The sequence below is a fragment of the Barbus barbus genome (assembly GCF_936440315.1).
Source record: "Barbus barbus genome assembly, chromosome: 35".
NCBI lineage: Eukaryota > Metazoa > Chordata > Actinopteri > Cypriniformes > Cyprinidae > Barbus > Barbus barbus.
The window spans coordinates 5,452,975-5,473,792 of NC_136763.1; the positions used below are offsets into that span (position 1 = coordinate 5,452,975).

The 20,818-nt window shown below is 35.6% G+C and overlaps 2 protein-coding genes across 6 annotated transcripts; both read right to left on the bottom strand.

The window, feature by feature from the left end:
• Positions 1-702: 702 nt before the first annotated feature.
• Positions 703-7,896, bottom strand: creld1a (cysteine-rich with EGF-like domains 1a). Of its 3 annotated transcripts, XM_079394045.1 has the most exons (7): positions 7,678-7,814; positions 7,089-7,194; positions 6,276-6,496; positions 6,106-6,189; positions 5,719-5,814; positions 4,603-4,743; positions 703-2,612 (listed from the first exon to the last, which is right to left on the bottom strand). In XM_079394045.1, exons 3-7 carry the CDS (start codon positions 6,442-6,444, stop codon positions 2,392-2,394), a joined length of 711 nt encoding a protein of 236 aa, XP_079250171.1. In that variant the 5' UTR covers positions 6,445-6,496; positions 7,089-7,194; positions 7,678-7,814; the 3' UTR covers positions 703-2,391. The 3 variants fall into 3 exon arrangements, with proteins under 3 accessions (XP_079250171.1, XP_079250170.1, XP_079250172.1); XM_079394044.1 differs by lacking the exon at positions 7,089-7,194 and having other exon boundaries at positions 1,605-2,612; positions 7,678-7,896; XM_079394046.1 differs by lacking the exon at positions 7,089-7,194 and having other exon boundaries at positions 1,605-2,612; positions 6,276-6,372; positions 7,678-7,812.
• Positions 7,897-8,119: 223 nt separating this feature from the next.
• LOC306855375 (uncharacterized protein) lies at positions 8,120-20,246 on the bottom strand. Of its 3 annotated transcripts, none has more exons than XM_079394040.1 (17): positions 20,135-20,246; positions 19,095-19,414; positions 16,968-17,190; positions 16,836-16,891; positions 16,712-16,748; positions 16,422-16,522; positions 15,428-15,542; positions 15,041-15,082; positions 14,634-14,755; positions 14,435-14,491; positions 14,281-14,335; positions 13,442-13,659; positions 12,800-12,856; positions 12,654-12,696; positions 12,386-12,478; positions 9,607-9,645; positions 8,120-9,478 (listed from the first exon to the last, which is right to left on the bottom strand). In XM_079394040.1, the coding sequence occupies exons 2-17, from the start codon at positions 19,200-19,202 to the stop codon at positions 8,793-8,795; spliced, it is 2,052 nt and encodes a 683-aa protein (XP_079250166.1). In that variant the 5' UTR covers positions 19,203-19,414; positions 20,135-20,246; the 3' UTR covers positions 8,120-8,792. The 3 variants fall into 3 exon arrangements, with proteins under 3 accessions (XP_079250166.1, XP_079250168.1, XP_079250167.1); XM_079394042.1 differs by lacking the exon at positions 20,135-20,246 and adding an exon at positions 19,537-19,570 and having other exon boundaries at positions 8,124-9,478; XM_079394041.1 differs by lacking the exon at positions 20,135-20,246 and having other exon boundaries at positions 8,124-9,478; positions 19,095-19,566.
• Positions 20,247-20,818: the final 572 nt, after the last annotated feature.

A 20,818-nucleotide genomic window follows, 5' to 3' on the forward strand; every position in this document is an offset into this window, starting at 1 on the left:
GACTGATGAACACTGATCCAGAATATGTCCACCATGTGAATACTGGATGTTTCTGACTCAGTTTCAAACACTAGAAGAGTGTTTGATCTGCTGTTCTAATGTTTATGTCTGTCTGTCTGTCTGTCGTGCAAGTCTATAATTGTACTATAAGGACAAAAAAGACGTCAGACATATTGCAGTCCTCCACCTTCAGGACCTTTTATTATTGAATACTTGAAGTAGGGGGAGATCTCCTGCCTTGAGAAGAGATATATTATATAGAACAAAGAAAAAAAAGAGAAATGTTGACTTATGTGGTGATGATGCATGATTATGTACATTATGTGCCAACTCTGAGCTGTGGTGAAGTCTAACATTAGACTAAAGGTCTAATGGATCTCTACGTAGAAATTATTAATAATGAATGAAAGAAAGAAGATTCAGCCCTGTAGGGTTTATAAAACTACAACGTATGTCAAAGGGCCTCTGGTTTGAGCAAAGGCCCAAAATAAAGAGAATAAAAGTGAAGATTTCTCTCTATATTTATATTTGTTGTGTGCCAGTTGCATTGTTTCTTTTATTTCACAATGTCAAAAAATGCAAACCTCTGGATGATACAAACCACTGTGACAAATGCCAGAAAAGAAATAGTATAATTCTTCTTAAAAACAAAAAACATTCTTTTTACTTTTTTAAGATTTTATTTATGTTATGTTTTTTTATGGTTCATGCTTTTTTGAATATGTCAGTTTGGGACTGTAAGATTTGTACATGAAATTAGTTTACTGTTCATTTTTCTGTACAGCAGTGCAAACAAGTCCAATGTGAGTGTCAGCATGCTGAATGATACCGTGTGAACGTGGGGTTCATTTTCCCATGGTGCACCAGTCGTCACGGATGAGACGCATTGGCATTATGATGGTGTACTGTGTTTGAGAATGGTGTGTCCTCACCCACATCTTCCCGCCCACTGCCAGTGGATTGCCCGTGCAACTAAATAAAAGCGTTCGCATGTTTTCGGGGTGCAGATCTGAGACGCTAAAAGAGTGTGGGATATGCTTGCATGATTGTGTCTGTGTATGCAAATAGGATTGTTACAGGGTGTGAATGTTGCGCGTGTGCTGGAGAAAGTTGGTGGTGCGAGAGCCTAGCAGGCGCGACTGGGGTGTTCGGTGGGAAATCTGTGTCATGTTCAATGTTTTAAAGTCCTCAACCTTCCTGATATTTGCTATTGTATGTGTTGTACCTCCCCCTCCCCAAACTATTCTTGAGTGTCAGTCGGCTTGTTTATATCCATTAAATAAAAGTGACTTTCTTTCTGAGATATGCTCTGTTTCATTTAAAAATTAAGAAAAGTTTATTAGTCGAAGTCCAAAGAGTGTTTGTCCTCATAAAAATCCATTGTATATTGCTGTTACATATACAACTGTTCAAAAGATTTAATATTTAATATTTTGGCAGGTCACATTAAATTGATCAAAAGGGACGTTCAAGAGGACAAAAAAAGTAAATTACAAATAAACTCTGACTTGTTTTTAATTAAATTTTATAGATTTTTTTTTAACTATGTATTCATCAAAGAATTTTGGAAAAAAATGATATCACACTTTCCACAAAATATTTCGATATTTTTTTAAATGTTATTGAAATATTAATTATAACAAATTTTAACTTTAATAATCAGAAATGTTTCTTGAGCAGCAATAGGCATATTATAATGATTTCTGAAGGATCATGTGACACTGAAGACTGGAGTAATGATGCTGAATAAATTACATTTTACAATATATTAAAATAGGCAACAGTTTTTTAAAATTGTAAAAATATCCACAATATTATTGTTTTTGTACTGTATTTTTAATCAAGTAAATGCAGCCTTGATGAGAAAAGATGTTAAAAAAAACCTTATCAAAACTTTTAAACATTATGTACACTCACAAATACATTTCTACAGCATATGTAGACTACCTGAAGGCTACTAAAAATGCAAAGGCCACAATAAAAATGACATCAGATGTATATTGTTTAAGGCCGTTGCCAGTGCCCAAATTAATCATCAAAAACAACTGATTCCCAGTATACAGTAGTCAACCTGTAAGTGAAATAATAATACACCAAGCTGTCACATTACTAGTCAAATTAAAAATAATTTGGGGTAAATAATAAAAATTAAAAAGTTCATGCTCATTATACTTCTTGAACATATTGCTGTTGCTTCCATTATAAATGCAAGCCAATTGTAGGCCATGTGTTAGTATAATCACAGTAATGGACGGCCTATTGTGGCTCATTGCTTTATTTTTGACTAACACACAAAAATGCTGCTTATAGCAGCTTCCTTGGGCTGTGTGTGTGAACATACCATCATATGGTGTAAGGAATGGCCCAGCTCAAAAGTATTAAACTTTGTATTTATCTCCCCTTCAAGATGGAATCTATCACTCGGTCGCTCTTATCAGAGAGCCAGTATCCAGCCATGGCTGCCACAGCCCCCATAAAGATGGAGGTGAACACCAAATCCCCTTTAGCCGCCAATGTGGCCAATGCACACAGCACAACACCGAAGAACATCTGCTGCAGAACCTCGATTTCATCCTCCTGAATGTCGTCAAAAAGACCCTTTTCTTCAGATGCTGAGGAGAGAGACTATGGAGCTTATAATATGACAAAACTATTTGAATTTGAATTATTGACAGGTGTCATTTAACAAAACTGAATATAATGTGGCATTTAACATAGTTCTGAATTTGAATTTTTTAAAACTTGAATAATGAACATTTGAAATTAAACAACTGAATTTTTTTATGGCAGTTTTTTTAATAGACATGTATTTTCAAACAGCGGATTTTTTGTTCTGAATTCTTTGAATGCAATATCCAGTTTTAAAAAATACAGCAAGTTTTCAAGATGAAGAAGAAATTCGGAACATTAAATTCAATATTTAAAATTCAAAGCGCAGAAATTCAGATCGTAAAGGAAGTAGGTCAGAGGTCACCCACAGGGAAGAGTAGATGATCTCCGAAAAGTCGAATGAAGCATTTACTGCGACCGGGAGGGGATAGGTTCGGTTCACTTAGGCTAGTTTTGTCCTGGCCACAACATATTAACTCGCGGGAGTGTGATAATATGTTGGGGCCACCATATATATATATATATGTATGTGTATATGTATGTCTATGCCTGGAGCGGTCTTATAGGGCGTCTATCTATGTCTATGGGAACAACATCCATTTCTCGTGGCCACGGGTTTAATGTGTATAATGTGGTCAGAAGTTACAGTGTTCATTTCTTTCTGCTGTAACAAAATGATCGAAATGACAGAATCTATCATTTTCAGAAACAGTTGCTAATGAGGCATTTAGTATATCTATGGTTGTTCCCTCCATAGACATACATATACACATACATATATATATATATATATATATATACAGTGGCCCCAACATATTATCACACTCCCACGAGTTAATATGTTATGATTACTGAACCATAATCAATTCTGGAATATGTGGAATAATCTGAGCACAACAAAACCTCAAGACTTGCCAATACAAGATGGAAACATTTGGACAAAACATTTTGAAAATTTATATAAAGAAATCCATGTCGGCATTTACAGTAGGTTATATAACCAATAATAATAATAATAAACAAATGTTATGGAAAAAGATGATCAGTTAATGGATTCAAAGAATTCAGAACAAAAAATCCGCTGTTTGAAAATGCGTCTATAAAAAAAAAAACTGCCATAAAAAAATTCAGTTGTTTAATTTCAAATGTTCATTATTCAATTTAAAAAAATTCTAATTCATAACTATGTTAAATGCCACATTACATTCAGTTTTGTTAAATGACAATAATAATTTCAAATTTACACAATTCAAATTCAAATAGTTTCAAATAGAAGCTTTTACGGGTTTTTTACGAGTGAATATTGACAAAATTTTCATTTTGGGGTGGAGTATCCCTTTAATTACTCAGCCTCATGTTGTTCCAAACCTGAAGACCTCCGTTCATCTTCAGAACACAAATTAAGATATTTTTCATGGAATCTGAGAGCTCTACAGCATACGCTGTTTAAGTTCAGTGGATACTCTCCAAAATGGCACTAGGATGACACAGAGGAGACGAATTGTTGAATAAAGTTGTTTTATTTTTATTTTTATTTATTCTCTTAGCTTCGTAAAATTACAGTTGAACCCCCGATGTCGCATTGGATTATTTTACCGATTTCCTTGCTACGTTTCTAGACCTTGATCGTGTTAGGATCCTTGCTGTCTATGGGAGGGTCAGAGAGCTCATGGGATGCATCAAAAATATCTTAATTTGTGTTCCGAAGATGAACGGAGGTCTTACGGGTTTGGAACAACATGAGGCTGAGTAATTAATGACAGAATTTTCATTTTTGGGTGAACTAACCCTTTAACTTGAACTGAAATAATAATAATATTTTTAACATAAAAATGACAAAAACACTAAACACTGAAAAAAACAACAACTTTAAAACAAACAAACAAATGAATGAAAATTAATGCTAATATATCAATATCTCTTTGATACACAAATTATACCTGTGTTATTTCATATCTGTGAGAATAAAACTCAAATGATGTTTGAGCTCACCTGTTGTCTGGCTCCTTTCACAGGTGTCGCCTCTGCGTGTGTAACCCGCTGCACACTGACAGTGAAAAGAGCCCTCTGTATTCACACAGAACATACTGACCCCAGGACAGGCCAATACCTCGTCAGCGCACTCGTCTATGTCTGCAGGAGAAACAAAATACAGCTGCGATTTCTGGCCCAGAGACCACAGATAAACAGAGATAAACAGATAAAGACAGATAAACACCTACAACAACTAGAACAAATAGGCAGTTTTGATGCAAAATACTAAATAATTAAATACAAATGTTTTTGTTGTTGATAACATTCTTGGTGGAAATGCTTCTTATAGCCACAAGATGGTACCATTGCAGAAGAACTAATTTGTGTCATTACAGACAAGATTAATTTTCTGTTCTTGTATGGTTTCAAGCTTGATACAGCAGCTGCAAATTCCCAAATTAAACTATAATCAATTAGTCCAGCTATTAATAGTATGGCAATCAAGATTAAGGAACATTTTTTACATTATTCAGCAAAACAAAGCAAGTAAAAAATGGAATTTAAATGGGAAAAAAAATAAAAACATACTTAAAAGTTCTAATTTATTTAAAATTATGTCCTTTAATACATTTAGAATGCTGATGTCTTCAGGCCGATTTTTGCATAATCCCAGATGTGACACTTTCATCTGACAAAAAAAGATGTTTGTTCTCAAATTACCTAAAAATACTAGTTGAACTTCCTTCTGTTTACATCCTGCAGTGTTTTACCCAGCTAACAAGGAACATTCTCAGAACTGTATGTTTGTAACTTAATGAGAACATTTTTAGAACATATTTTAGTTGAGTTTTAGATTTTAATAATTTTTTTATATTAGTCAAGTCACCTTTATTTATAAAGGAGCTTTCAGTCAAAGCAGCTTTACAGTATTAAATAGGGCAATTGTGTATCAATAATGCAAAATTACAATAGTAAACACTCAATTTTCAGTTCAGCTCAGTTCAGTTTAAATAGCATCTGTGCAATCAAGTCGATGCTATCGCTGGAAATTAAGCACTACCCATATTTTATACTACACAGAGGTTGAAAAACTAGACAATGCATAACTAGTTACGTATATAGACTAAAACTAACCCATGCATCTCATGCCTGATGATCTGTAACCAGCAGCACATTTTCTACAGCGGGCAGGTCCTCCGCCCATACAACCAACACAGGCCTTATCACATCCTGAAAAAGGACAAATAATAAAACAACTTGGTTACGCTTTATTTTAAGGTGTCCTTATTACAGTGTAATTTTATATATTTACTGAGCAATATTTATTAACTACATGTACTTACATGTGCTTAGGTTTAAAACTGGTTTAGGGTTACTTGCATGCATGCAATTATGCAGTTTGTTGTTATTATAAAAGTAAGTGCATGTAACATGTTACTTTTATACTGTATTAAACCACAAATCATATTAAGTGCAAGTGTAAAATGTGTTACTCTGCTGTTGAGGATAAACCACACTGACCTTTGCATTTATAAGAGCCATGGGTGTTGAAGCAGTATGTGTTGTCGGCACACCGATCCAGATCAGTACCACATTCATCAATATCTATCAGTGTAAGAGTGTAGAAGTGAACTTCAGAGTGAAACAGAGCATGAGGTGAATCGAGCTTACAGTCTGTTCATCTCACTCACCCACGCAGAGGTTGTCATGCAGGATGAATCCGGTGTGGCACTGAAGGCACTGGTCTTTCTCTGGGCCCCCGCATGCTTTACAGTGCTCTGAGCAGTTCTGACCCGAAATTAGATGAAAAAGGGCCACGCAGAGCACAGCAGACAGGAACAACATCCGCGAGGGTGACATTACTCTCACACTAATGCTGAGTGCTTCAAACCCCCACTTTCCACAAAGTTTACTGTTAGAATGACACGTGATGATTTTAAAATCAGGAATTTGTTTGAAGAAAAAAAGCTGATTTCATTTACAATTAATTTCATTTACAAAGACTTATGGTGTATTATGTTATATAAAAATCATAGTGTTTAAGGTTTAAGAACTTTATGTTAAATAAATAAAACCACTGCTTTCATGAATCATTTAGAAAATTGATTAATTGTTAGTGCTGCTTAGCTGTGATAATTATTCTCTAAATGACTGCAATAAAAAAAATAATAAAGTGATTTTAAATGTTCTAATTTCACGTTGTTATTACTGTAGCCTATATTGTGCATCTTTCTTGCTTATTGCCATGTGTTAGTTTAAATGTAATTGTATTAGTGTTTATAAGAAATTCCAGGTTTCTTTTCAAATTTCTAAAGTCAAGTACCATAAATATGACATTTGGAGTAGCAGTGTGAGTATAAGGTTGAATTTTGGTTTAGTTACGATAATAGTTTACAATTATATTTTACCATGCATGCTAAACCGTATTGTTTAAAACAAAACCAACAAGCAGAATGCAAAAGTTTAGAATAGACCAGCATGGAATCTATGTTTTAAATACTCACGAACGGGATAAGGATGGTTTGTCTCTCAGTAAAACCAGTATTTTCTAGTTTTCACTTTTAGGGTTCAGGACGCAGTTATACACCCAACAGATCCCCCTGTGCGCAGCTGACGGGAAAATGGCAAATGCTACTATGGCGAAGGTTTGCTTCATGAATTTTGCATATGATATTCATTCCAGCATCGACTGGTAAACGTACAATTTGACTCATGAACATTAATAAGGTCCTGGTGATGTAGTATGCAAATCTTTCAATGGTGATGGGCTGGTCATGAATATTAAGAGAAAGTCTTCGCCATGGTAGTCTCGCTGAGTTGCTAAGATCACTCTGCCTGGTGCGCGAGTAGATGTCATGTTGAATCACATTTACCAACACTTGACCTGTACCCTAAATATTAGCCTATGTTTTAACTCCACTTTATATGTAGGCTATGTAATTACAATGTTTCCAGGCTTCCAGCGCGGAGAAATGTAACACATGCCACCTGCTTCAGACTCATTCTGGAACTTGTGTAATGACACTGAGAATGCCTCTGGTTTTTAAAACACACAAGTTAAAGCGGGAGTATTATTATTTAGACTCATTGTACCTGATTCATGGCAGCTTTCGGGTCACTAAGTAGCTTAGGTTAATTATGTGTTTCCAGTTTCTTCAGTCATGGACGCACAAAATTGGCGAAGCATCAGCAACTTGAGGACGTCGCGCACGTTACAGACCGTGCTTCTCAAATAACAGCGATTATTTTTAGTCTGCAGTGGGTCTGGTGTATTTTTATGCTGCCCCCTCCCTAGCTTCTTTTTATAGACTCGAATTGTCTCTATCCACTTCAAGTCTGATAGTTTGCTGGACTTGGTCTCCTGCTTAGGCTGGTTGGCCAGTCTATAACCAGCATGTCAAACAGACCTTTTCTAGATGTCTTTAAGATGTTTATGATTCAGAATATATGCACTGTAAAACTGACATCTTAAAGACATGTGTCAGATGTTTGTACTGTTACGGTCTCAGGTAGAACAAACTCCACGGAGAGAAGGGAATCTAAAAATAAAGTCTTTTAATATTATAATCCACACGAATTGAAGGGAATAACTCTCAATACACGTAACATCAAGCAATAACTTGCAAAGAACTGGGCAGAACTCAGGACTTAAGAACACTAGACAGGCAACAACTAGGTCAAAACAGAAATTCAACATATAGACATGTGACATGTACACAGCAGATGCTTTCCAGATCAAATGATCTTTAACAGACATCTTGCAGACGTACATGCTATCCGTTGGCTATATTCCATCTATTTTATAGGCCTACCACTCATCAGACCAAGACAAGCCACTAGTGCCAAAACTGTATATTTGAGTACAACCAAAGCATTTCAAATGTACTGTATATTACAAAAGTTTGATTTAAATATATATTAAAGCCATATTTTCATATGAAATTTATAGGCTATAGATATTAGCCAAAAGCCATTAGGCTTTTTACAACCATTAAATAGAAGCAGAGATGAAAACAGTAAGTTTGAGGAAATTTCCTATGAAAAGATAGGAGTATATACGTATATTTACAGTATGAATATTTGAAGTATTTTTAGTGTATTTATCAATTTCTTTACTTCCTGTACTTCATCTGTCCATAGTCCATACTGACAGATTGTGACTGACCATCCTAACAATGTTCTGGTGTGATGAGGGAGTACACGACCCATCAGTGCTGTTCATTTTTGAGAAAAAGTCTTTCCTCTGTGTCTTCTGTGTTTAGGCTGAGTGAATCAAATTGAGTGAGCATGGATTCAGTCCTCACCCTCGACTTAAATATGTTCTGCACTCCTTGGGCCAGCTTCCTCTGTGCCCTTTTCATCCACCACATCTTCATCAACTTCCCGCTCATGTTATTTGGGCGCTCCAAACACAGTTCCGTAAGTAATCCCTGAGACTGTGAGGGTAGTTTATAAAGTGGCAGGCCCCTCAACAGCTTTGGCATGTCATGCTCCTCATTGATGTGAAGTTCATGAACGTCTAACTGCACAAGGATGAACCGCTGACCAGTGCAGCCCTTCTGATGGTCAGCAAAAATGCAGCCCAATGCCGAAGCCAGCATATCTGAGGAGTATGTGGCAGGATTGCTTTGTCTTTCCACTGCAATTTTCCAATATAACTCGGCTCTCTGCAGTGTTGTCGGAGAAACCACCAGAAGGGCCTTCCCTCCATGCTTTTGGATGTGATCGAGCTTAGAGTGGAGCCACGCGGCCGGGCCGCAAGAACCAAGCTCTGTTTGGTTCCACAGGTCGAGAAATACGCTGAAACCCAGCTCAGAAAACAACTGGGCCAGCTTACACACCAGCTGTGGGTCTGTGACTGAGGAATGGACCAACAACACCGGTCCCCTCATATCTAGAGAGAGAAATGAATAGGACATGAAATTATCATAAGGTAAGTTAAATTAATTGGAGAACTTTTCCTATGCTAAAAGGTTTCTTGATAATAAGACACAAATGACTGTAAATAAACACCTTGTGTACCTTGAGAATGACATCTTCTGTCCCATTCGTTAAGTGACCCTATGAGAGACACATACAAGAATGTAAAATCTCATAAAAGATTTCTTTAATACTTAAAGGAATAGTTTACCACAAAATAATTAAACAAAATAATAATTACCACAAAATAATAATAAAAAAAAATGCTGAAAATGTATTCACACTTAAGCCATCCAAGTAGTAGATGAATTTGTTTCTTTATCGGAACAGATTTGGAGAAATGTGCATTACATCACTTGCTTACCAATGGAACCACTGCAGTGAATGGGTGCCGCCAGAATGAGAGTCCAAACAGCTGATAAAAACATCACAATAATCCACAGGTAACCCACATGATTCCAGTCCATAAATTAACATCTTTTGAAGCGAAAAGCTGTGTGCTTATAAGAAACAAAGCCATCATTTAAGTTTTTTTTTTTTCTTCATTAAGATGTTTTTTAAATTCAAATCAATGCTTCCAGCTAAAATGCAAGTCCTCTATCCATAATATTACTTTCTTTCATCTAATCAATCTGAATCAGGAGAGAAATATGTACAGATCAAGTACTGTTTACAAGTGAAAACAGTTCTAAACATATATGTAAGTGGATTTTAATGTGAGATGCCAACAGTGGATTTTTCACTGGAGGAAGCGTTATAATGGATTATGGACTCGTATTTTGGCCAGAAGCAACAGTAACATCTTAATGATGGATTTGTTTCTTACAAACACGCAGCTTTTCACTTCACAAGACTTTAATTGATGGACTAGGGTTACTTGTGGATTATTGTGATGTTTTTATTAGCTGTTTGGACTCTCATTCTGATGGCACCCATTCACTGCAGTGGTTCCATTGGTGGAATGAAGAAACAAACTCATCTACATCTTGGATGGCCTGAGAGATACTAAATTCGTATTCCTTAGAAATTTCACTAAAAAGAGTAAGACACAAAAAGTGGTAAAATGGGTGAAAGAACACAAAATAAAGAAGGAGTTGAAAAAGACAAAGAGCATGCTCAGATGGAATAAATGTGTACTACACAGATCACCACAAAAATATGTGCCATTCACAGACGCATGAATAGAGCCATTGAGAGCAAAAAGAGTGCCTGGTCAACATCTCAACAAAAACCTCGACTGTATCTCTCTTTCACCATCTTCAATCCAATAAAATAATAAGAAATGGCTGATCAGTTGTACTTTCACAGCATAGTGGTTATCAGTCTCTAGCATAAAATATTTTGAATTTACTATGAGATTTTAGATGGATTTTTAAATGGCCAAATGCAATATCTAGAGCAGTGTAGCAAGTGGTCAAATAATGCCAATTAAATAAATATAGATCTTATTTTAATATTAATCTTTCAATCTATTTATTTATTGCTGGGCAACTATTAATCGCGATTAATCACATCCAAAATAAAAGTTTTTGCTTATATAATATGTGTAATGTGTATATTTATTATGTATATATAAAGACACCCACATACAATGTATATTTGGAAAATATTTACATGTATTTACATGCAGCCTATACATTTATATTCATATAATTTATATATTTAATATATAAACATATTTCTCTTAAATATATACATGAAAGTATGTGTATTTATACATACATAATAAATATACACAGTACACACACAAATATTATATACACAAAAACTTTTATTTTGGATTAATCATGATTAATCGTTGCCCGGCACTAATTTATATTAAAAGATTAAATATTAAATTAGAGAGAAAAAAAATAATTATATATATATATATATATATATATATATATAAAAAATTATTTTTTTTTTTTTCTAATTTAATATTTAATCTTTAGTCGCCAATAACAATTTATTATATATATATATATATATATATATATATATATATATATATATATATATATAATAATAATAAATTGTTATTGGCGACAATAATAATAAAATTTTCTAAAATAGCTAATAATATTTTCATTCTGGATGTCGTGGCCTAATGGTTAGAGAGTCAGACTCGTAATTGCAAAGGTTGCGTGTTCGAGTCTCGGGCCGGCAGGGATTGTAGGTGGGGGGGGGAGTGAATGTCCAGCGCTCTCTCCACCCTCAATACCACGACTGAGGTGCCCTTGAGCAAGGCACCGAACCCCCAACTGCTCCCCGGGCGCCGCAGCATAAATGGCTGCCCACTGCTCCGGGTGTGTGTTCACGGTGTGTGTGTGTGTTCACTGCTGTGTGTGTGCACGTTGGATGGGTTACCGTTAAATGCAGAGCACGAATTCAGAGTATGGGTCACCATACTTGGCCGTATGTCACTTCAAAGACTTTTTTTGAGGCGTTTATATTATAAATATGTTTTTGTAAGTATATGTGTATAATTTTATGTATGTGTTTGTTTGTTTTTCCCTATTTGTCTGCTTGTTTACTTGCTTGTTTATCTCCTCTTCCTACTGCCTCTCCATAAGCTAGCACAATTGCCACAATTGCATCTTCTTGGTACATATCTTTTTTCTCTCGCTCTCTTTTTCTCTGTTTTTTTTGTATGTCTGTATTGCTTCGTTTGCTTAATTAAAAAATATATAGATATAAGATATAATGCATATATAATTTGCTAAATGAAATATAGAATTTATGTAATTAAATAAAACATGCAGTATAATAATAATAATAATAATAATAAAAATTGTGATTTTAGTTGCTGTAAGTCATCCCCATTCTGTTGTAGTTTCTTTGTTGGTGAGAAGAAAAACATCTTATAAACGAAGAGATGCTATAGATAGCAAAGACTTACATTTGAGTTTGTTCACCAGAAGTACTCCAAAAGCAGTCAGACAAACAAAGATCAGCGGCAGAAGAAGAAGAAGGCTCCAGTACTGCCGCTCCGCTAAAACAATATGAAGTGGACAATAAACCAACTAATAACAACTGCCATACTCATATTCAGTAGCCAATGTTAGTTTTAGTACATTGAACACACAAATATCAATGTAATCAAATGACAATGAACGGCAGCTTTAAACAGGATATAAATTAGATGTTTCTTCTCATCACACACTTACAGGGATGTTGACAGTACCGCACAATCTTTCCATCTACTTCAAGCTGCAGACAAAGACACAGACGAAGATGAATGTTTACCGTGTTCATTGTCTGTTTGCACTAAATGACTAATGAAAGAAAACAAAAAAGGCAGATGGTATCATACCATCACGCAGAGCTGCTGGTGATTCTGAGACCTGATATTCACAAACTTCCCGGAGGCCTGAAGAGAACAAATATCAGTAAAGCAAACTGCTTTATAGCCATCTGGAAAAACAATTATTAGCTTTGAACTCAGTTGGAGCAAACACCATATTTAATTTCACATTAATTAAAATGAAAGCAACCAAGGGTCCATTTAACATAGTTTGCTTTGCACCTGGGAATCAATCGTTCAGTTTCAAAAGTCCAGACGTCACTCGTAAAGAGGAGATCACTAACTTGCAATTGTGAGATAAAAAGTCATAATTACATTTATTTATGTATTATGTATTTAATAATTTTTCTTTCCCATTGCGGAAACAGGAAAGGTAAATAAATAAATAAATAAATACAACTTTGTTTAAAGGGGTCATCGGGTGCCCATTTTCCACAAGTTGATATGATTGATACAATTTTGCATCCGATGACCCCATTTAAACTTTTTTTTTTTTATTCTAAAAGCATTTATTTCCAGGTTTCAATTTGAAAATCCTAGATTTCACTGTGGTGTTAGAGGATATATATCCCACTGTTGCAGTGTTTCTACTTCCTAACAGCCTCATTTAATCTATGACAGAAAATACATATACCCAAAATGTATATTTACCCATAGTATTGTGCTGTTTTCTTTCCAATCATTACAGCATTTCTGTCTGAATCCTTCAACTTCTGTGCATTTTCCATCTGCTTTGAGCTGACAGGGCCACATTTCGACTCTTATCCTGCAGGGCACTGTTAAATTCCAGCTTAGCACCGGTTTACCATCATTTGTCTTAATGTGGGCTAAAGACACTGACATGTTGCTCAGGACATTGGCTTTAAATTCTGCCAGTGGAAAAAAAAAAAAAAAAAAAAAAAAAAATGTGGGAAGACAAAATAAATCAAGATGGTGTTGAACATCCTCCATATCTATATCATACACTAGTTATTTTATAGGGTAGAAAAAAAAATATTTTTTTTTATAATTATATTTTACAAATTTTAAAATATTTAAATTTATTTTAAAACATATATATATATATATATATATATATATATATTTATTTTTATTTTTTTTTATTTTTTATTTTTTTCTTCATACAATATTATCCTTAAAAAGTCATGGTTCCATATCATTTACAAAATAGTATTACTTGTAACTAGGAATTACAGAAGCTTCAGTCTGGATCCAACCCTTAAATGATCTAAGATGACCAAACACCTGAGAAATGATAATGCCAACCCCTCAGAGGACTTCGGAGGATGCCAATGCTCAGACAACATACAGAATTACCCAATTTTGCCATAAATTAAACATATTAAGGTTCTGCAATATATAAATATATTGTGGAAACTTAAATTCCTGTAGAGCTGCTTTGCAACGATTTGTATCGTAAAAAGCGCTATACAAATAAACTTGATTTTAATTGAATTGAATGGTGTCTCTGAATATTATTGTGGTTTTACCTGTATTTTTTTCAAAAGGACAGATTTCTGCACGAACTGAAACATTGTTCCATGCCTGAAGCATATGAAAACACACAAGGCAAGTTAAAAGAATATCGAAAGAGATTTTAGCAGGCATTGTTTTGAGCGTGTGCATGTTTGAAAAGCACGGTACCTGGAAACACATGCAGTCTGTCATTGACGCCAGTGGAATGTTATTACTTGGCAACGGCTGAGAGAAGAAAAGGTATGGTAAGTTACTAAAAAATGGTAGCTGATGAAAAGCACAAACTGGTTTGTACAGTCTATTGTTTGTCTGTGATAAGCCCTCAGGCTGTGTTGTATGGACAGAAATAATGTGCGAGTTCACTGACCCAACATCTCCCTTCTCTTCCGCGTTTCATACACAGGGATAGGCGTTTAGAAGCTCCTTCATCCTCATCGACTAACAGCACCTTAACCACACTCCCCTGTATTTCAGTGGAGACCCTGGGACCTAAAAATCAAAAGGAAACATGGAGTAAATTAAATTTGCTCATCCACTATGGTCTTTGACCCTACAAACAAAGCAGTCTGATGTCAAATCTTTATTTATTTAAAAAAAAAAGTCTTATTCTCTTTAGAAACGCATCTAGTTGAACACAGAAACCAAATCTCTGATCCAAAGAATTTATATATATGTAGCCTATAATTAAATTTGGGTTTAAATGAGGAAGGATTTTTTTTAACATACAATACATTAAAATGAGAGAAATCTAAAACTGAATCAATCTGAACATACCTTTACACTGCTCTATGTCCTTAAGGTATGATAAGGAACACACTGCAAAGACAACAAACATTTGAAAACATTTTTTTTTCTTAACAAAACAAACCTACTGACTGGTAAATGAAAACATCACTGATGTCACAGTCGCTACTTTTCATACACTTTATGTTGCATTTGCATATATCTTCGACTTTTAATCTTTTGGTAAAATATAACATTTAGATTCAACAAGACTAACGTTGTGTGAATGAAAATGGCATAATGACAACACATAGATCTACTTTTAAATAGAATTAGTGAATATAAGAAACATACACTTTTAAATACTAATAAGTAAGCTACACTTGTATAGGCAACTGTTGTATATGTGTATCTAGAGTAAGTAAAAACAATAGCTACCTGTTTTTAATGTAGGGAATTCATTAATTTCAACTTCAGGTGACTTAGTGAATGATCCAACAGTGATCTGCATTGTTCTGCCAAAGTCAGCATCTTTATACTCCACCAGAGTCAGCTGAATCACACAAAGATAAACACTGAAATAACAATCAAGTCACTAATTTCATTCACACTTACAAGGTTCTTCTTCTCCATTACTTCAGTCAGGATTGTCAGGAAATTCTACTTTTTTTTTTTTTTTTTTTACTTTTAACCTGCCAGACCTTCTAGAAATATTTCAATTAAATATAAAATAAATATTCATTTTAAAAGATAAAATATTACACTGTTGTTAATGACAATTTTATTATTAGTAGTATTATATTATTTATTTTTGCCTGAGCAAAGTCAGTAAGTTTTAGTCCAATGCGATAACATTAAAGGGATAGCTCTGTCATGGCAACTCTCGGAGGGATTGGCATGGTAATGTACATGACAATGTTAATGTATTTGGTCTTGGCGGAATAGATCTGCTATGCTGCTGCTGCTGCTGCGGCAGAGTAAGTAGCGAGAATTGCTACTGCCAATACCTCCATAACATGCTGTGAGCATGTAAGAAATACTGCTGCTGCAAATATAACATACCTGAAATAACTCCCTATAGCATACATGAAACACCTCGTAGCTGATCTATACAGGTGGAGCTGGGGAAGGTGGAGACTTTCTGAAGCAAGCTGCGAACTGCTACAACAAGCACTAAACATATATTTGAATATTGAGCAGAGAGCTCATTCGCTACCGATACAGGAGAGAACCAATCAGCTGTGCCATGTGATAATGAATGATATTTTTGATTCAATCTGAGAGCTTTCTGACCGTGCATAGACAGCAATGCAACTATTATTATTAGGTGAACTTCCATTAACTAGCATTTTTGAGAAAAAGAAAATCTTCTCCAGGTCAAAATAGCGAGAAGGCAACATGAGGGTTAAATGGACATGGTGGTGACACTCACATTGAGAGGTTTACGGCTTGCGGTAGAAGTCACTGTGAAGTCTAATCTCTTGCACCACTCATACTGCACTTCTGCTGGTTGGTAGCATATTGTAATAGTAGCTACATGAAGAGAAGACAAAGAGGCAAGCTTTAATAATGCACTGCATGACAGACAATGGTGAATTCACTGCTATCTTTCAGCAAAAGCAAATACAGTTTGAGAAAATCAGTTTGCTTAAGTACATTAGCACTAATTAACAAATGAAGAGCTAAGAAATATTTTTGAGTTTTTAAGTTCACTTGGTCTACCTTGATCTAGCTGGTCTTCACAGAGAGAGTGTTCTTCCTGTTAAAAAGTATAAGATGTTAAAGGTTTTAATTAAAGATGGAGTTTTTAAAAATACATTTAGTCATGAATGTTCAAAACACTTACCCTTGTACCTTCTGATGTGTCGTTTGGCATGTAAACACATGCTGAATCCCAGTCCCCTGAAATTAGAAAGGTTAGTGTAAACATAAACCATTAGGCCAACAACTGTAATGTGCTGCTACTGTAAGAACTCACCACTGCTCTCCTCTTCATATTCTGATCTCTCAATATCTCTGTCCTCCTCCTCTTTGAGATCTGGAATAATACTCAGCTGGATGTTGATCCACAAACAGGGTTTGCAGTCCTTCTTATGACAGCACAGTTTTGGCTTCACAGCCAGAGAACACACATACACAGGACCACAGACCACATCAAGTGGTGTGGTAGGATCTGTATTTCTCACCCTGCAGTTTAGAGCCTAAAAACACAAACATATTTCAGGTTACAAACAGACTATCTTGGAAACATTTTTTGTATTAGCATTTGAATTAACTTTTTTTTTTTTTCCTTTTTTGGTTTGACATGCATTACAGATGCAAAATTTCAATAAATTATCAAAACTACGTTTTAGAATAATATTACAAGATTACGCACAAATTCTTTTTTTATTAAATATTTTTAAATTTTTTAAATGGAAAAAATGTATATCCAGACATAGAGGTGCCAAACAAAACAATTATTATTTAGATTTCAAAAATAATTCTGGAAATATTATCAGTCTTTAAAATATATAAAAAGAAAAAAAATAATTATGTATTCAGGAGAACTCCACTAAAAATTTATTTGATTAATCCACTAAAATATATCACTGAAACGCTAACTAATTAAACGTCAAAAAATATAATATTTTACACATTTTTTCAACTTTTTAGAAAATAGTGTCCGTCTAGTGGTACTGCGGGACCAAATCGTTGGGAGGAGAAGATCCGACATCTGTGGCAGGAGCTCCGTGTGCTTAGAAAGCAGTTCAAACAAGCAAATGAGAAGGATAAAGCTGCCCTGGCTGAGCTTCGGAACATTGTAAGGAGTAAGCTCACTACCACCCGTCAAGCTGAGTGGCACAGAAAGAGGGGCAAGCAGAGGGCTCACAGACGGGCAGAGTATATCGCAAACCCCTTCGGATTCACCAGGAGACTCCTCTGGCAGAAGTGTAGTGGTCATCTCACCTGTACTCAAGACGAGGTTGATAAGCACCTCAGCACCAGTTACAGTGATAGAGCAAGAGACCAGGACCTTGGACCATGAAGCACGTTGATAACCCCACTGGAACCAAGTGGGGCATTTAACCTCAAGGACCCAACCCTGAGAGAGGTTCAGGAGGTTGTCAAAGCAGCTAGGACAAACTCAGCACCAGGTCCAAGTGGAGTGCCCTACGTGGTCCACAAGAATGGAAAACACTATGGAAAATTATCTTCTGGAGGAGGGGGAATGTGGCGCAGCAGTGGAGAAAGTATCCTGAAAGTACCAGGCTTGCTTGGATTTGTCACCCAGTTAATCCGGGAGGCTCAAGAAGGTGATGGTGATCTGGCGGTGCTGTGGCTCGACCTTGGCAACAGCTCGAGACTGGCAGCTAAAGGTTGACCTGGGAAGAAAGCTCAGATTGCCAGACCTGGTCCTATTTTCAGAATCATCAAGGCAGGTGGTTCTACTGGAACTGACTGTGCCCTGGCAAGACCAGATGGAAGAGGCGTTTGAACGGAAAAGGGCCAAGTACAAGGAGTTTAAAGGAGAATGTCGTAATAGATGATGGAAGACCCGCTGCCTCCCCATTGAGATTGGCTGCTGAGGATTTGGCGGCCAATCGTTGAGCAGGGCCCTCAAGCTCTTGGGATTCAGGGGACTGCACAAGAATAAAGCCATCAAGGACATCATGGATGCCGCTGAGAAGGCTATGGATCAAAAGGGGTCTTGATGGATCAAAATTGTCTTTGAAAACATTTTTTGAAAAGTCTATGTACACTCGTGTGTATTTTCTACTTGTTACTTTATAATTATATCACTTGAAATCAAACATTAAATCGATTTTTGTTTGTTTGTGTAAAATGGCATAAACTTACATGCAATATGCTACATATTTTTTGAACTAATAAACTAATGATATTGCATAACTGAATTTAATGAAATTCTTTTTTTTTTTTTTTTTTTTCTATGTGCTGTTTTTGTAGTAATATAATATAGCCTACAATGTAATAATGAGGTATATAGTTTAGTAATACACTAAGCACTGGACACCTTTGTAGGAATTTTACCAAACATATATTAAAACTATAAAAATAAACAAGTAATAAACAAACAAACATGTTTAATGACTGAACATTCAACCTGAGGACAGATGACGTTGTTTCCTGGGTTGTGTGTGACTCGTTCCAGTGAACACACACTTCCGATGGCCAATAGGAGCACTTGGACTATCCACCACGTGAACTTCATTGCGCAACAGTTTCACTCTCGTATCCAAGAGACAATTAATCGAAACTGGTTAAGAACAAAATCCTATAGGTTATATCCTTCGTTATATTGTCTTTAAGAGGCTTCAGGTGAAGCCAAGATGACCATATTTTGATCGGGTCGGATACACAGTCCAAATCCACCGTCCGGTTCTCCAATTTCGCCGAGCAGGAGGCGCTACTGTCCCGGTTTGTCTGTGTGAGGAGATAAAAAACGATTAGTGTTTATTGTTCCACGATTCAAACTCTTAGCTCTTATATGGGATTTGAGCTTCTGGTTCTAAAAGTCGGTTGATCTGTGTTCGGTAATAAGTCACCTGAGCTTCCAGTAGTCTACGCTCAGGTGTGTCCGTGTGTATGACAGATTGCCAGATAACGTGGGTGTACCTGAATCATGTTTGCTGCTCTTCCTGGAATGCCTGGATTTCTGATACATAGCCTATTAAAGGGCAATGAGTATTGTTCAAAAGTAATATTCCCGTAATGCTCGCAAAATAACAAAATGTAGCATTCCCTCAATGTTTTCTCTAACGTTCAAATAAATGCGTTTTTTGAAACATTTCAAATAATAATTTCAAATCATTTTAGAACTTAATGGAAATGTTAGCAAAACCTTTTTAACTCCTAAGTTTTAACTTTATAAACTACATTTTAAAATAATGTAATTTCTTACCATTTCATACATCCTTATTTGTCATTGACCTTCATTTATTTTTAATGGAGACTACTCTTAACATACTTTCAAGGCATCTAGCATATAATTGTATTGTATTACTGGATTTCAAAATATTGTTGATGATATTGGTTGCTTATGATAATAAAAATGACAAAAGATTATTTTTTATAAATAAATGCTCTGTCTCACACACACACACAAACTATTTTACTTTAGCTTTAACACAAAATGTTACTTACTGTCCAGTGGAATAAATGAGAAGGTGTTTTCGAAGCACTGGAGAATAGGGATTATAAAGCCTCATAAGATGTTATTGCCTTTGACACACATTAATTAAATGAAAGAGCATGTGAGTGAACTTGTAAGTGTATGAGAGACTCGCGCCTCCCAGCTGACAATCAAAACACACCCCAGCACCAAATGGCTTTATTGAAGAAAACCTCGGTAGTAAAAAGATGTTTCTGTGCTCATAATTAACAGGGCTGATCTCGAAATATGATCTTGGTTATTTGCAGCTTTGTAAAACTGTAACCAGGAAATGGCCAGGTGCAAAGTCCCCCGTCTAGATCATTCTCTGTAACGAGTGAATTTGTTTAGCAGCTCTCTTTCGTGTATCATGGCAACTGGTCGTAATAATTCACCTGGAATTAAGAGTCGCTGTTAATAACTGACAGAAACCACCCAAAACAGAGAGTAGCATAGTGAGTACATCCAGATGCTTCTTTTAAAGATAATAAGGCTCATGGTTTGCTATGGGATTGTGATCATTAGAAACACCCCAAAACACCCATCCCTGAAGCTGAATGCATCTAGGGGAGACTGGGGCTAGTCGACACAAGGACAAGAGCAGCTATTTATTTATTTTTTTTAATAGCATGTACAACAACTCTGGGTATGTGCAACAGCTATTTTGTAATCAAGAC

Excerpts from the sequence above, each read along its gene's own strand:
- LOC306855375 (XM_079394040.1), bottom strand. The coding sequence starts at position 19,202 with ATGAAGTTCACGTGGTGGATAGTCCAAGTGCTCCTATTGGCCATCGGA. Across the intron at positions 16,523-16,711 it reads TGAAGACCAGCTAGATCAAG|CTACTATTACAATATGCTAC; the intron begins GTAGACCAAGTG and ends CTCTTCATGTAG. Across the intron at positions 13,660-14,280 it reads TCCTTTTGAAAAAAATACAG|AATTTAAAGCCAATGTCCTG; the intron begins GTAAAACCACAA and ends TTCCACTGGCAG.
- creld1a (XM_079394045.1), bottom strand. The coding sequence starts at position 6,444 with ATGTCACCCTCGCGGATGTTGTTCCTGTCTGCTGTGCTCTGCGTGGCC. Across the intron at positions 6,190-6,275 it reads GCATGACAACCTCTGCGTGG|ATATTGATGAATGTGGTACT; the intron begins GTGAGTGAGATG and ends TTACACTGATAG. Across the intron at positions 2,613-4,602 it reads TGAAAGGAGCCAGACAACAG|CATCTGAAGAAAAGGGTCTT; the intron begins GTGAGCTCAAAC and ends CTCTCTCCTCAG.